Source organism: Mastigoproctus giganteus, chromosome 9, assembly GCF_048544385.1.
Source record: "Mastigoproctus giganteus isolate SK-2022 chromosome 9, ASM4854438v1, whole genome shotgun sequence".
Classification (NCBI taxonomy): Eukaryota; Metazoa; Arthropoda; class Arachnida; order Uropygi; family Thelyphonidae; genus Mastigoproctus; species Mastigoproctus giganteus.
The window spans coordinates 227,182,356-227,199,374 of NC_143583.1; the positions used below are offsets into that span (position 1 = coordinate 227,182,356).

Consider the following 17,019-nt stretch of genomic DNA (forward strand, 5'->3'; position numbering starts at 1 on the left):
TACTCACCAGACGTGGGGCCCCTGGGGTGTGTGAATGTAGATGCAGAATACTCATTCAGTTCGTCAGCTACTTCAGCAGGATCATATCTAACTCAAATAACTTCACCATATCTAACTCAAATAACTTCACCATATCTAAGTCATTTAACGACATTTCACCCAAAATCATCCTTACAAATCTGTCAAACATAACCCAGTCAGCATACTTGATTCTCAATCGTTGAAGTTGTAAGGAATGAGGCTCAATAAAGCTATATCTATCACAGCCTAATATGAAAATAATCGCTCTGTGATCACTGTTAATCCAATCTGGTTTTACTTGCCAATTAGATATTGAACTGAAGGCAGTAAGTACTATTGGCTAATGTTACATCTGTGTTAGAATCACCATTAACAATTAAAAACGTTGGTTCCTTACCAGGTTTATTAATAATCTCAAGTTTTGATGAGAATATCAGCTCTTCAAATAACCTGCCTCTGGCATCTGTAATTCTAGAATACCATAAAATATTTTGAGCATTTGAATCCACACAGAAAACACTTTTCTAATTGTCAATCTGAATAATGCACCTTATAAATAGCTAAGAGAGCACTTATGTCAGCACTAGGCTGACAATACATAGATATAATGAAAAATTTCCCCAAACTAGCTTCAAATGCATAATGAGATTAGCAAAAGGGCATCCACAAGAGGAAAGACTTCAAATATGAACTACAGAGCTCCTTAGAGCGGATTTGCAGTCCAAGTGTAAAAAGCAAGGTATATTATAATTAGCATTACCAGAGGCATATGATACAAGAAAGCAAGCTTATTCAGCATCAGCCAAAAAAAAAAAAAAAAAACACTCCCCATTTCACCCCCTCTGTTCATCTGAGCGGAACCTTAAACTTATTTCAGCTGAGCCTTAAACTTATTTGGGCTATCAACTTCCACAACAAGAGATGGAAGTCTGTTCCACCTACCAACTGCCCACTGGCTAAATGCAAATTTCCGCACATCTATCCTACGTCTGTCTTTCCTCAATTTGAATTTATGCCCACTCAGGTGATTATTCTGAGCAAGAGGAAGAACCCCATCGGCACTGAGCATGACCAAACCATTCAAGGCTTTATACACCTCTATCAGATTGCCTCGCCGGTGCCTAGTCTCCAGACACTGTAATTTGCAAAACTTAAGCCTTTCTTCGTAAGAGCAACCCTTTGTTCCATTCAATAATCTTGTTGCCCTTCTCTGTACTCATTCCAGCAGCTCTACATCCTTCTTGAAATGAGGCCTCCATACTTGTAGACAGTACTCAAGGTGTGGCCTGACCATTGCCTTATACAAGGGAATAATCACCTCCTTATCCCTGCTAGAAAAATTCCTGTATATCATTGACAAGACACCACAAGCTACCCTTGCAGCCCATCTGCACTGCTCAGAGAACTTCATATCTGCCTGCACAAATACCCCCAGGTTCTTTTCATATTTGTCAATGTTAAACTTCATTTGCCACCTCTCAGTCCATCTGCAAAACTTTTCTAAATCCTCTTGCAGCAGTGTACTGTCATTAGTGTCCTTAACAATCCTGCCAACCTTTGTATCGTCTGCAAACTTGGACATTAAGCTTGATATACCATCTCAATATCATTTATAAATACAGAAAACAACAATGGACTCAACACTGAACCCTGAGGAGCTCTGCTAATAACATTAGCCCAAGATGAGCAGTGTCCATTGATTATCACTCTGTCTTCTCCCACTCAACCATCCCTTTATCCACAGCAGCAATTTGCCTCCAATGCCACACTGCTCCAATTTGTGCAGCAGTCTTCCATGTGCAACAGTATCAAAAGCCTTTCTAAGATCCAAGTATATAATATCAAAGTTATTCCCTGCATCCAGTTCTTTTGTGACTGCATCATAGTATCCAATCAAATTGGTCAGGCAAAACTTTCCCTTAACAAAACCATGCTGTCCGAGCTATAACTGAAGTCTTGTCTAGATGATCCTGCAGTGTCTCCATTAATTTTCCTGGAACAGAAGTTAATTTTTTAAATATAATTTTTAGTACTGGAAATTGTCTTTCCTCCTCTTGCAATCTGCTCGCTGTTACCAAACACTTTTCAGCTGTTTATTTTCAACTGCTTACAAGCATTCAGCTGAATATGACTGCTGTCAAAATAAAATAGTAGAAACGTAATAGTTCACATACCAGTTCAGCAGCTGAAAAACTCACAGGCAAAAGTCTGTGGAGGGTGGATATTATTTTGCACCCTATCCACCTAGGATTAGTCATTAAAATTTTAAATTTCCTATCATCATTGAAAGGAAATGAATCCAGATCTCTCAGATGAGTGGGAGACAGCATATATTGTGCTGGCTAGGTTGCCTGGGGGAAAGAAGGTCAGCTTTCCATACATCGTATAGGTTTCATGGAACAGATTTGGAATGGCCAAAAGGAATTAAAGGATAAGTTCTTGATAACCCTACTGGGAGGAAATAAGAAAAAGTGCCACAGGGCTCTCCTCTGGGCACCCCTACTGTTCATTATACAGGTTGATTCACTACCAGTGCGACAAACTTGCAGGAGGTGTAGGGGACACAAAGACAAATCGGAATCACATAGCATTGCAGGGTCCGAAATGCCTTCATCATGCAGTAGAAGACGTTGAACGGGAGGTCGCGTGAACAGCGATCCCGCTGGAAGTCAGCATTTGCAAACTGTTTCTGTTGAAGAAACCTAGTGGCAAAAGTCCTCCGGAGTAGATAATCCGCAGGCTCCAATGATTAGACGCATTGCAGATGGTATGAACCCATTTGGTTTGTTGACAGTATCCTCCATACAGTGGATTGGGAAATAGCCAATCATTGGCCTATCGCTCGAGTACTCTTACTCGGATTGCCTTCTGCAAGACGTAGGACATTCTCCTCATTGTCTGGCGTCCTCGTCGTTCACTCTCGATTCAAGGTACCTCTCGTGAAACAACCAGTCTCACATAACCTTCTGTGCACATGTGCGAAAATTGTATGATGAGGAGCAAGCCTGTGCGGGAAACGTTCCTGGTACAAGCGCAGAGCGACGCGCTCATTAAAGTCCATTACCACCATTTTGCTCCCTTCACCAATATCACTTCTCTGTCCATTCCAGCAAATCTACACTTTTCCTAAAATGAGGCCTCCAGACCTCTGTATGTATGCAATACTCAAGATGCAGTCTAACCACTGCTGTATGATGGGATAATTGTTTCCTTATCCCTGCAAGGAAAATTTCTGTATATCGTTGATAAAACTCCATAAGCCTGTCTGCCCTGCTCAGAAAACTTCATATCTGACTGCACAATTACTCCCAGATCTTGTTCATTTTCCACTATCCTGAGTGAAGAGCCACACAGTTGGTATTAATCTGGGATTACTGATACCCATATTAATATTATTAATCTGGGTAACAGTAATCCCCGATTATCAATGTCAAACTTCAACTACCATTTCTCAGCCAATCTATCTAATTTTTTTTAGCTCTTATAGGCTTATGAAAGCTGTCTACAAGTAAATGCAAACTATGTTTGGTTTTTTTTCCTCAGCTTAAATCTGTAATACTATAGAATTATATCAATGATAAATAAGTCATTGATCACTTCAGTGATCTTGGTGTTACCATATGCCATTATCTTCATTCATCAGCTCATATAAATAACATGCAATAAGTATTAATTTCCGTAGCCAAGTGTTCAGGAGCTGGAGTGCAGTAGCACACGCTCTTTGAGTAGACGGGGTTTAAGCCCCTGACTGCTGAATACGGTCGATCTGCCAACCCGCACTGGACCAGAGTGGCAGATTATGGTCCATTTCCCTCAGCATGAATTGTTGAGGAGGCTTCCATCCTGCAGTGGGTTGATAATGGCTGCACTTTACCTTTTTTTTTTCCTTACATGAATAATTGGTTCTTATCTCTAGTCTCAAATGGGCTAACATAAGCTAAAGAAGTTGGAGAGTAGGAGACCGGCAGAATTACTTAACACGTACAGGTCATTGTTGAAAAAAAGCCATGAATTAGTATTGAATTTGAAAGTGTCTGCAATTCTGCCCAGACACGATAGGCGGAAGTATATGATGAGAGCCTTGTCGATCAATTCGGCCCTGGAAAGAATGTGCAAGGCTCAAGGGGTAGAATTTTTTTCAGCCTGGTCTGTACTTGTTAACAGAAGGGACTGCTTCTACAGGGATGGGATACACTTAAACAGAAAGGGTGCAAGAATATTTACTGATGCTATAGAGACAGTTTTAGGTGGGTCAGAAAACTGCTAGCTTGGGGAGATACAAGGACTAATATATTAACAGTAGCCACTGGCAGAGGTGAAAGTGATTCTTCCACTGCTTCTATTGGAATGAGCAGAAGCCTGGAAAACAAGATGCAGGATATATCAAAGACTGCTGGGAGTCATTGCGGTATAAGTAAACACATGGGTTGTGTTAGAGTAGCAAAGAAAAAGAACAGGTGCATGTATATTTGTGTGTACACCAATGCTAGGAGTTTGGTAAATAAATTTCATGAATTTGAAGTATTGCTCAAAGCATCAAAGGCGGATATTGTTGGGATATCAGAGACGTGGTGTCACACAGATATAAGTAATGCAGAACTGGAATCTGGGGAGTACAACGTCTACAGAAAGGATAGACAGGATAGGAAGGTAGGAGGGGTTATGCTATTAGTTAAAAAACACATAAAATCCAAGGAAGTGAAGCCAGTTGACATCGCTGGACAGTGCAGTATCGAGTCATTTTGGTGTGACATAAGCATTGGGAGATCAAAATTGAGAGTAGGAGTGTGTTATAGGCCTAATGACTCTGATGAGTATAATAAGAAACTGTACAGGGAAATAGAGTGGACCAGTAAATCAGAGAGTCTTATAATAGAGGATTTTAATTTCCCAGATATTGACTAGAATTTGTGGGTTCGTCACCCACACACTAGCAAGGCTTTTGTAGATTTATTGGATGATTGTTTTCTACATCAGCATGTTTGGGAGAAAAACTAGAGGGAGTAATACTCTTGATTTGATTATCAGCAGTGATTCTTCATGCATTAAGAATCTGCAGATAGAGGAACCACTAGGTGGCAGTGATCACAGTGTGCTGAAGTGGGATTTACTCAAAGAGGTAACTACCATCAGGGGTAAAGGAAAGGGTTATTGCTTTTGTAAAGGAGACTACAATGACCTGAGACAGTATTTAAATTCTATACAGTGGGACCAACTGATGATGTTATCAACAGCAAATTCAAAATGGGAATCATTCAAAGAATTATCTTGGAAGCTACTAGGCTTTACATACCAACTACAAAATATTGTTCAAGGTTTAGGCCTAAATGGATGTCAGATGAACTAATGAGACATATGGCAGAGAAGAAAAATGCATGAAATACATACAAATTAACACATGACACAGAAGGCTATGATAGATATAAGTTGATCTGTAACCAAGTTACAAAGGAGGTTAGGCAGGTGAAGGCAGATTGCAAGAAATATTTGGCAAAGGATGCAAAGAAAAACAGCAAAGAGTTCTTTACTTATGTAAATCAGATTGGTCCACTTGACATCGACAGTTCGGCTGTTGATGAACCTGCTCAGGTAGCTAACAAAATAATTGAATATTTTGCATCGACATTCACACATGAGGAGTTATTCAGTGAGGGGAATGCCAGAGATTTATTCAACTCTGGCAGTAAGCTAGATAATCTTGTAATAACTGAGAGTAAAGTGGAGGAGAAATTGTTGAAGATAAACACAAGAAAGGCATCTGGGGTGGATGGGATCTATTCAGTTATATTAAAGGAGGTAGCAAAGGAAGTAAGCAAACCATTAGCCATAATTATGAGAGCTTCCTTCGACTCAGGGGAAGTACCCATAGACTCGAGATGTGCAAATATGACCCCAATTCACAAAGGAGGATCAAAGGCTGACACAAGTAATTATAGACCTGTGAGTTTAACTTCTGTTCCAGGAAAATGAATGGAGGCACTAGTTAAAGAAGCACTGCAGGATCATCTAGACAAGACTTCAGTTATAGCTCGGACACAGCATGGTTTTGTTAAGGGAAAGTCTTGCCTGACCAATCTGATTGGATACTATGATGCAGTCACAAAAAAACTGGATGCGGGGAATAACTTTGATATTATATACTTGGATCTTAGAAAGGCTTTTGATACTGTTGCACATGGAAGACTGCTGCCAAATTGAAGCAGTGTGGCATTGGAGGCAAATTGCTGCTATGGATAAAGGGGTGGTTGAGGGGGAGAAGGCATAGAGTGGTAATCAATGGACACTGCTCATCGTGGACTAATGTTATTAGTGGAGTCCCTCAGGGGTCAGTGTTGGGTCCATTATTGTTTTCTGTATTTATAAATAATATTGATGATGGTATATCAAGCTTAATGTCCAAGTTTGCAGGCGATACAAAGATTCGCAGGGTTGTTAAGGACACTACTGATGCTCTGCTGCTGCAAGCAACAGGATCTGGAAAGGTTAAGCAGATGTGCTGAGAGGTGGCAAATGAAGTTTAACACTGACAAATGTAAAGTACTACATACGGGAAACAGTAACCCCAGAGCAGCATACCAACTCTGTGGTACTACACTGACAGTGGTAGAGAATGAAAAGGACCTGGGGGTAATTGTGCAGGCAGATATGAAGTTCTCTGAGCAGTGCAGATGGGCTGCAAGGGTAGCTCATGGTGTCTTGTCAATGATATACAGGAATTTTTCTAGCAGGGATAAGGAGGTGATTATTCCCTTGTATAAGGCAATGGTCAGGCTACAGTATACAGGTCTGGAGGCCTCATTTCAAGAAGGATCTAGGGCTGCTGGAATGAGTACAGAGAAGGGCAACAAGATTAGTGAATGGAACAAAGGGTTGCTCTTACGAAGAAAGGCTTAAATTTTGCAAATTACTGTATTTGGAGAAGAGGCACCGGCGAGGCAATCTGATAGAGGTGTATAAAGCCTTGAATGGTTTGAGCATGCTGAATGCTGATGGGATTCTTCCTCTTGCTCAGAATAATCACCTGAGAGGGTATAAATTTCTTAAATTGAGGAAAGACAGATGTAGGATAGATGTGTAGAAATTTGCCTTAAGCCTGCGGGTAGTTGGCTGGCGGAACAGAGACAACTTCCACAAAATCCCTTGTTGTGGAAGTTGATAGCCTAAATAAATTTAAGGCTTGGTTGGACAGGTTTTTGAATGAATGGAGGGGTGAAATGAAAGTGTTTTTTTTTTTTTTTTTTTTATTATTTTTTAGGCTAATGCTGCATAAGCTTGCTTTCTTGTATCATATGCCTCTACTAATGCTAATGCTAAAAGTTCCAGAGACTGTGGAAATGCATGGATTGTAATGTGGCCAACAAAATGAACTCTGACATGCCAGCCTCTATTGAGAGTCGTGTTAAGCTTCTGGATGAATCATTTGAGTCTCTGCATAATCCATATGCACAGTTTATGATTAATTCCATGGAACAAACGATTAGTGATTTTAAAAAAATTTCAAAAGAAGATATCTCAGTCTCAGATTGACTGCATCCTAATTTCAGGATATCATCAACCATCTGTCATCAATGGTTTCCAAGTATAAAACTGTGAAGCAAAATGAATTGCTGCAAGAATTTCTCTTAGAACCAGGCATTTTAATGAGTTGTTTCTTCTGCTCAAAAGAAGATCCTGCAAACTGAATGGTATTTTTTCTTCATCATGCCAGTTTGACTGAAGATGTGGTACACAGGAATGTACCACATCTTCAATTAATGAAAGGAATGGAGCTGGAGGAAGGGATGCCTTACAAGCACCTGATCCCTTTTTAACAAGACTACTGAACATTCGTAACAGAATGTCACAGTATTTCTGGGTCAATCTAACAAAGTTCCAAATAAATATATAAATAAATAAAACATTAATATGAACAAACAAGATAAATTTTTTTGGCTAATTGAAAATTTTGATTTGTCTGAAATGATATAATTCATCATAGTTATCGAATATTAACCATACCATCTTCAGCTGTATATATTTTTGCAATTGTAGGGGGTGAAGCAAAGAACTCAAAATCAAATGACTTCCCAATTTTGTGAATACCATTCAGAGTTGGCACAACTGTCAGTTTTTGAGATTTATCAGGTAATGGAATTTCACAAACATGAAGACTGTCAGTCTTGTTGGTATGAAAATCAAGTTTCCAATCTAGAAGTGATGGGGAGAGAGAAAAACAATGCAACATGTATTAAAAACAGCAGAAATGATTTGTCTTTATAATGTAATTTCATTTCCTAGAATACTATATTTATTTGATTCAATTTTGTAATACATTTAAATGTTAATTTGTAAAACAGAATAAACTCAATTTCAGATTATAAAGCAAACTATTAAAAACAATTATTAAACTGTCTTCTAATTTATTGAAGAATTCAGCAATCACATCTGTATGCCTACAATCATGGGCAATAAAATAACCTGCAACATGCTTTGTCACATGGTACAACAGACCTTACAAAGCTGCAGTGATTCGCTGTGATCATTAAATGTGTATCACAAGAAATACAAGCAAAAATCAGCAACCATATAAGAAGCATGATCATAGATGAACTTCACATGTAGTAGCACAATTCATCCATGTAAAGATGAGCAGAGTCCAAGGTGGCTACTGGGAAATAAAACAAGAAATGAATAGAATATGGCTCAAAGAATATACTCCACAAAAAAAAGATGGCCATTTCTACCCTACTGCATATACAGGGTGTTTCAGTTAAACGTTTCAGAACTTCTAAGAGGGGTAGGGTACATCCTGACAACTCGAAATCATATAGCAATGTGGGGTCGGAAATGCTTTCCTGAAGCGGTGTTGTACACAGAAGCACCATAAAGAAAAGAGACCGTAAGTGAGAAATCGTTTTAATAATACATGAAAAGAAGCAAAAGGTACATGGATTAAAGTAAGTGTTCGAAGTTTCTTCCACGGGCTACAATGCACGCCTCACATCTCCGACGCATGGACATCCGAACATTCTGGAATACTCCAGGCGAATTTCGAATTTCTTCGGCAGCTACTGCGATTCTTGCAACCAGCTCCTCAGCATTGTCAACAGGGGTGTCATAAACTAGCGATTTCATATGACCCCAGAAATAAAAATCAAGACATGATAGGTCGGGTGACCGAGCAGGCCAACGCACAGGACCACCACGTCCGATCCACTGTTGACCAAATGTGACATCCAGGTAGTTACGAACATCTCCGCTATAATGGGCAGGGGCTCCATCGTGTTGGAACCACATTGTGTGTTGCGTCGATGCAGAAATTTGTTCATCTCTCAAAAGTTGTGGCAATACTTGCTGCAGAAAGATCAAGTAGATAGGTCCGGTTAGACGACACGGTAACAGGTAAGGTCCGATGAGGTGATCTCCCATAATACCGGCCCATACATTGACTGAAAATCGAATCTGTGCTGCACGACGTCGTATTGCATGCGGGTTCTCGACCGCCCAGATATGGTCGGTATGCGTGTTGAAAATTCCTTCCCTTGTGAAGGATGCCTCATCGGAAAACAACACTTCAGCAGGAAAAAGGGGATTTGTAGCACATTTTCCAAGGTACCACTGTGCGAAAGCAATACGAGGTGCATAATCCTCCGGTTGCTGTGTCTGGACACGCTGCCTGGAGTATTCCAGAATGTTCGGATGTCCATGCGTCGGAGATGTGAGGCGTGCATTGTAGCCCGTGGAAGAAACTTCGAACACTTACTTTAATCCATGTACCTTTTGCTTCTTTTCATGTATTATTAAAACGATTTCTCACTTACGGTCTCTTTTCTTTATGGTGCTTCTGTGTACAATACCGCTTCAGGAAAGCACTTCCGACCCCACATTGCTATATGATTTCGAGTTGTCAGGATGTACCCTACCCCTCTTAGAAGTTCTGAAACGTTTAACTGAAACACCCTGTATAGCAGACTCTCATTTAGCAAGGTGGCTGGGAGAAATTTTTCCAGGTAGTAGAAATCCCAAATAACCAGTAAAATGAAAGAAAAGAAAATTCACTACACCATGAGAAAAGCTGATATAAATTTCAAGCATCTTATCAGCAAGGGTGGTTTCTTCTTGTTATTTCACACAACTAAGAGGCACTTCAATTGACAATTTAGAGCTGCATTTTTTTCGTATTTTTTGATGTGCTGAAGTGTTTGTTGAATATGAAGAACAATCCTTTTCCGATATAACATAATGAATTCACACAAATGCAAATTAAAAAAATATTGGAGAGAGCATATTAAGATTAATTGCATAAAAGTAAAACTGAATGATTAGTGAAATATGACTAGAGCAAGCTACTCAGCAGAAAACAAAAGGTCAGGATGAGGTTTCTGAGAATAAGTGCCTTGCCTAGAGGAAGGTTATAAACTGTAAATAAACAACATTATTGCAGGACATTGCAATAGTGTTGCAGGACTATTTCAGGACAATTCTATTACCACAACATGCAGGAATTTCAGCCATATCAAAATCCAAAAGCCTCATTAAATAGAAGGCAAATCCATTAACAGCAATCCATTTATATCATCATCCATACGGACCCGGAAATAAAACATTTAGAACATCAGGTAAATTCTGTTTAGCACTGTTTAGCAATGACAGAAGTGCATGAAGAAGAGTAAAAACAATATAAAGCAGATCACTGGCAATGGTGCTCATGAGGAGCCAATTTTTAAAGTACAAAACTGGCCTATTCATTATTCTGAAGGGTCTCATTTGGAGGATGGATCTAGAGAAAGCAGTAATGGAAATTTATAGGCTTATAAACTTATAAAACTCTGGCTTTTTTTTTTTTTTTTTTTTGGAGCATTAGCAACTAAGGCCATATTGCTCCGGGGGACATGCGGTGGTCATTCCCTGATCTTTCCACAAACTCCATATTTGGCGGGCACGGGCTCGAACCCCGGTCTAATCAAGAAGTGTGTGCTATGCACTGCTACTCCTGCCCACCCGGCTACGAAGGTGCCCCAACAGTGAGTGGAGAGACTCTGTTAGAAATGAATCATTAATTAACCTAACTGCCCTCTTCTAAATGGAATCAAGAAGCCTGAGAGCGGTTTTGGGGACACCACCCCAGATGTGGGAACAATATTGCATGGCAGGGTGGATTTGTGATTTATACAGAGTAAGCAGCTGTTCAGAAGAAAAGTAAAGCAGAGAGCTAAAGAGAAAAACAAGTTTTTTTAGATGCAGAATAAGCAATATTGGTAATGTGCTTGTGCCAAGAGAGAGTAGAAGTCAGGGTAATCCCCAAAAGAGATATATCATTTTGCCTAGAAATCGGAGTGTCACCAAAGATAAGCACAGGAGCAGATGAATCCTTTTTGCAAGACATAAGACAAGACTGAGTTTTAGAAGGGTTGAAATCAACTAAGTTGTCTTTGCCCCACTGGAGAATACCTGAAGATCAGCAATTAAGGAATTAGTAGCAGATTTTCGAGAAGTTGAACCTGATTGGGCAAGGTTTCTCAAAAATGGAAAGTGGAATGCAATGTGCTATCATCGGCAAAACTATGGATAGGATTTCCAGTCAATGGAAGAAGGTCATTAATATACAAGAGGAAAAGAGTGGGGGGGAAAGAACTGAACCTTGGGGACACCGGCATTAGTGGAGAAGTTACAAGACAAAGAACCATCTACCATCACCCTCAGTGACCGATCAGAGAGAAAACTGGATAAGACAATTACAAAAACAAGTTGGCAAACCATATCAGCATTAGCATTAGTAGAGGCATTTGATGCAAGAAAGCAAGCTTATGCAGCATCAGCCAAAAAAAAAAAAAGAAAAAAAAAACCCACTTCCACTTCACCCCTCTGTTCGTTCAAAATATCTGTCCAGCTGAGCCTTAAACTTATTTAGGCTATCAACCTCCACCACAAGGGATGGGAGTCGGTTCCACCAACCAACCACCCGCTGGCTAAAGGCAAATTTCCGCACGTCTATCCTACATCTGTCTTTCCTCAATTTGAATTTATGCCCTCTCAGGTGATTTTTCTGAGCTAGAGGAAGAATCCCATCATCATTGAGCATGCTTAAACCATTCAAGGCTTTATACACCTCTATCAGATCACCTCGCTGGTGCCTAGTCTCCAGACACTGTAATTTGCAAAACTTAAGCCTTTCTTCGTAAGAGCACCCCTTTGTTCCATTCACTAATCTTGTTGCCCTTCTCTGTACTCGTTCCAGCAGCTCTACATCCTTCTTGAAATGAGGCCTCCAGACCTGTATACAGTACTCTAGGTGTGGCCTGACCATTGCCTTATACAATGGAATAATCACCTCCTTATCCCTGCTGGAAAAATTCCTGTATATCATTGACAATACTCCATGAGCTACTCTTGCAGCCCGTCTGCACTGCTCAGAGAACTTCATATCTGCCTGCACAACCACCCCCAGGTCCCTTTCATTCTCTACCACTGTCAGTGCAGTACCACAGAGTTGATACGTTGCTCTGGGGTTGCTGTTTCCCATGTGTAGTACTTTACATTTGTCAATGTTAAACTTCGTTTGCCACCTCTCAGCCCATCTGCTCAACCTTTCCAGATACTGTTGCAGCAGCATAGTGTCAGTAGTGTCGTTAACAACCCTGCCAACCTTTGTATCATCTGCAAACTTGGACATTAAGCTTGATATACCATCATCAATATCATTTATAAATACAGAAAACAATAATGGTCCCAACACTGAGCCCTGAGGAACTCCACTAATAACATTAGATCACGATGAGCAGTGTCCATTAATTACCACTCTCTGTCTTCTCCCTCAACCACTCCTTTATCCATAGCAGCAATTTGCCTCCAATGTCACACTGCTCCAATTTGTGTAGCAGTCTTCCATGTGCAACAGTATCAAAAGCCTTTCTAAGATCCAAGTATATAATATCAAAGTTATTCCTTGCATCCAGTTCTTTTGTGACTGCATCATAGTATCCAATCAAGTTGGTCAGGCAAGACTTCCCCTTAACAAAACCATTCTGTGTCTGAGCTATAACTGAAGTCTTGTCTAAATGATCCTGCAATACTTCTTTAACCAGTGCCTCCATTAATTTTCCTGGAACAGAAGTTAAGCTCACAGGTCTATAATTACTTGTGTCAGCCTTTGATCCTCCTTTGTGAATTGGGGTCACATTTGCACATTTCCAGTCTATGGGTACCTCCCCTGAGTCCAGGAAAGCTCTCATAATTATGGCTAAGAGTTTGCTTACTTCCTTTGCTGCCTCCTTTAATATAACTGGATAGATCCCATCCACCCCGGGTGCCTTTCTTGTGTTTATCTTCAACAGTTTCTCCTCCACTTTACTCTCAGTTATTTCAAGATTCTGTAGCTTACTGCTAGAGTTGAATACAACTCTGGCATTCCCTTTGCTGAATAACTCCTCATGTGTGAATGTCGATGCAAAATATTCATTTAGTTTTTTTAGCTACCTGAGCAGGATCATCAACAGTTGACCCATCAATATCAAGTGGACCAATCTGATTCATCCCCTTCCTCCTAGAGTTTACATAAGTAAAGAACTCTTTGCTGTTTTTCTTTGCATCCCTTGCCAAAGATTTCTTGTAATCTGCCTTCGCCTGCCTAACCTCCTTTGTAACTTGGTTGCATATCAACTTGTATCTATCATAGGCTTCTGTGTCATGTGTTAATTTGTAAGTACCCATGCATTTTTCTTCTCTGCCATATGCCTCATTAGTTCATCTGACATCCATTTTGGACTAAACCTTGAACAATATTTCTTAGTTGGTATGTAAAGCTAGTAGCTTCCAAAATAAGTTCTTTGAATGCTTCCCATTTTGAATTTGCTGTTGGTAACATCATCAGTTGGTCCCACTGTATAGAATTTAAATACTGTCTCAGTCCATCGTAGTCGCCTTTACGGAAGCAATAACCCTTCCCTTTACCCCTAATGGTAGTTACCTCTTTGAGTAAATCCCACTGCAGCACACTGTGATCACTGCCACCTAGTGGTTCATTTATCTGCAGATTCTTAATGCATGAATAATCACTGCTGATAATCAAATCAAGAGTATTACTCCCTCTAGTTGCCTCCCGAACATGCTGATGTAGAAAACAGTCATCCAATAAATCCACAAAAGCCGTGCTAGTGTGTGAGTAATCAGCCCCCAAATTCCAGTCAATATCTGGGAAATTAAAATCTCCCATTATAAGACTCACTGATTTACTGGCCCACTCTATTTCCCTGTACAGTTCCTTATTATACTCATCAGAGTCATTAGGCCTATAGCACACTCCTACTCTCAATTTTGATCTCCCAATGCTTATGTCACACCAAACTGACTCAACACTGCACTGTCCAGCGATGTCGACTGGCTTCACTTCCTTGGTTTTTATGTGTTTCTTAACTAATAGCATAACCCCTCCCCCCTTCCTATCCTGTCTATCCTTTCTGTAGATGTTGTACTCCCCAAATTGCAGTTCTGCATCCCTTATATCTGTGTGACACCACGTCTCTGATATCCCAACAATATCTGCCTTTGATGTTTTGAGAAATACCTCAAATTCATCAAATTTATTTGATGAATTTGAGGTATTGAATTTGAGGAAACAAGCTTCCATCAAATATGATGGAAGCTTGTTTAGAAGACCTTTATGCCAAACACAATTGAAAGCCTTGAGATGTTAAGAGCAACTACTTGTGTTTCGCCGAACCTTTCCATTGAATTAGTCCATAAATGGGTAACACAAGCCAGAATATCAGCAGTGGATCGACACTGATGAAATCCATAACTGGCAACCATTGATTAGACGGAAAGTTTCTAGATAGTTTAATAGTTGGCGGTTAATTGATTTTTCCATTATTTTAGAAAGAGTAGAAGTAATTGCAATGGGACGATAATTGGATGGGAGGGATTTGTCACCCTTTTTAGTAACTGGCTGGATGTTAGCAAATTTCCAAGCAGATGGAAAAACACCTTTGGAATAAGAAAGTGAAAAAAGGCAGCACAGGAGCACAGGTTTTGAGAACAAGCGGAGAAATATCATCAGGACCTGGAGCTTTGTTACCATCAAGATTCATCAAAATCCTACTGACATCGTTTTGACGGAAGCCACAGGAGGCATTGAATGGAGTGGTTGGGAATGGTGGGAGGTGTTTTACCAAGATCATTAATACATGAGTTGGAAGAAAAATGGGATGCTAGCAGGTCAGCTTTATCCTTGGCTGAAGTGACAACAGAACAATCACGTTTGGATAGAAGTGGGCAAAAGTTGCGGCCAATAGCTTTGGCAAAAGACCAGAATGCTCGGCTAATTATAAGTTAGTTAGTTATTTTGGTTTTTAGGAGCATTAGCAACTAAGGCCATATTGCTCCGGGATATGCGGTGGTCATTTCCTGACCTTTCCACATCTTCTGTATTTGTGGTGACGGGCTCGAACCCCGGTCTAATCAAGAAGCATGTGCTACGCACTGCTGCTCCTTCCCACCTGGCTACGGAGGTGCCTAGCTAATTAGAAACAAGCCAATTACAATATGCAACGTTCTTCTCTTGAACAGCCTTGTTCAAGAGAAGAACGTTGCACATTTTAGCACATTTTTTGGAAAACCAAGGTTTAGATAAAAGACAAGATTTTAAAGTGGAGTGTGGGATAAAGGATTCCATTCCTGCAAGAATAATTTCACTGACACGATTTCAGCAATTTTTGACATCAGAAGTTTTGAAACAGTAATCCGACATAGGAAAAGAAGAAAAGAAATCTCACAGGTCATCCCATTTTGCATTCTTGTAATGCAAAACACAACACGAGGTTGGGAATAGCCATGAGATAAAGGTTCCATTTGAGAAGAGACAATCACCAAGTTGTGATCTGAAGTGCCTAAACGACCTCTCACTTCGAAGGGTTGTTTGTGAGAAACAGATCAAAATGTAAATGAACAATCTGGGCAAGGTCATTAGTAATTGCAAAAGCCTCAGCATCTCGACCAGCTGGGTCGGTGTGAATAGAATACGGAAGCCAGCTGGAGTTGTGAACATTAAAATCACCAAGGAAAATTACCTCACTTTAGGCAAGTTGGACTGGAGGCAACAAAGGAAGTAAGCAAACCCTAAGCCTTTTGAGGCTAAGGGTTTGCTTACTTCTTTAGCAGTAGAGCAGATGGTATCTGCTCTACTGCTCCTGGCAGACATATCCTGGTCCTATTCCACCTATCCTTTTTGCACAATATATTTCCCGTCTCCCTGACAATATAGTCACTGACAATAATTAGCTCCTGTGAGACCAGAGCATTCTGCCACAAAGTAGCGGGAGTACTGTGGCTCACGGAAGAACTGAAAAGGGCAATGCTCCAATGCATCACAGACTAAAGAAATGTGCAACTTGTGATATATTTGCAGACCTTTAAATGGCAACATCATATCCCATCCCTTTCTGAGATGGGACATGATGTTGCCAAGGCAGATGCCTCTGTGTGTGCTCAGAGTGGCAACCTGAAGGTTGCCACTCTGTTGTTGCCAAATGATCAAGTGCAAGCTCTGGAATTGATGGCAGCTGAGAGTTTGATGGGTTCCCCAATGTAAGTCCTTCGAGTGCATCTGCCCTGTTCAAGCTCTCATAAACCCCCATAACAACACTGATTTGGCACCTAACTTCTTCACACTGCTTACATCGAGCACACACAGAGGCATCTGCCTTGGCAACATCATGTCCCATCTCAGAAAGGGATGGGATATGATGTTGCCATTTAAAGGTCTGCAAATATATCACAAGTTGCACATTTCTTTAGTCTGTGATGCATTGGAGCATTGCCCTTTTCAGTTCTTCCGTGAGCCACAGTACTCCCGCTACTTTGTGCAGATTGCTTTGCTGCTCTAGTTTGGGGCATGATTTCCATTTAAATACGATTTAATTAATTAACAATGGAATTTAATGAGGTTAACAAATTTAATTGATTTCATTTGCTGTACAATACTTGACTATACAGTACTATACTATACTATACTTGATTATACAA

At 40.3% G+C, this 17,019-nt stretch overlaps 1 protein-coding gene across 1 annotated transcript in view; it reads right to left on the minus strand.

Annotated features, from left to right (window-relative positions):
• LOC150081150 (uncharacterized) overlaps positions 1-17,019 on the minus strand; it is a 421,878-nt gene that overhangs the window by 367,221 nt on the left and 37,638 nt on the right. Inside the window, exon 3 of the mRNA XM_090380944.1 lies at positions 8,020-8,208. Coding sequence (XP_090237070.1) covers positions 8,020-8,208 — 189 coding nt within the window. The remainder of the gene's footprint in view (positions 1-8,019; positions 8,209-17,019) is intronic.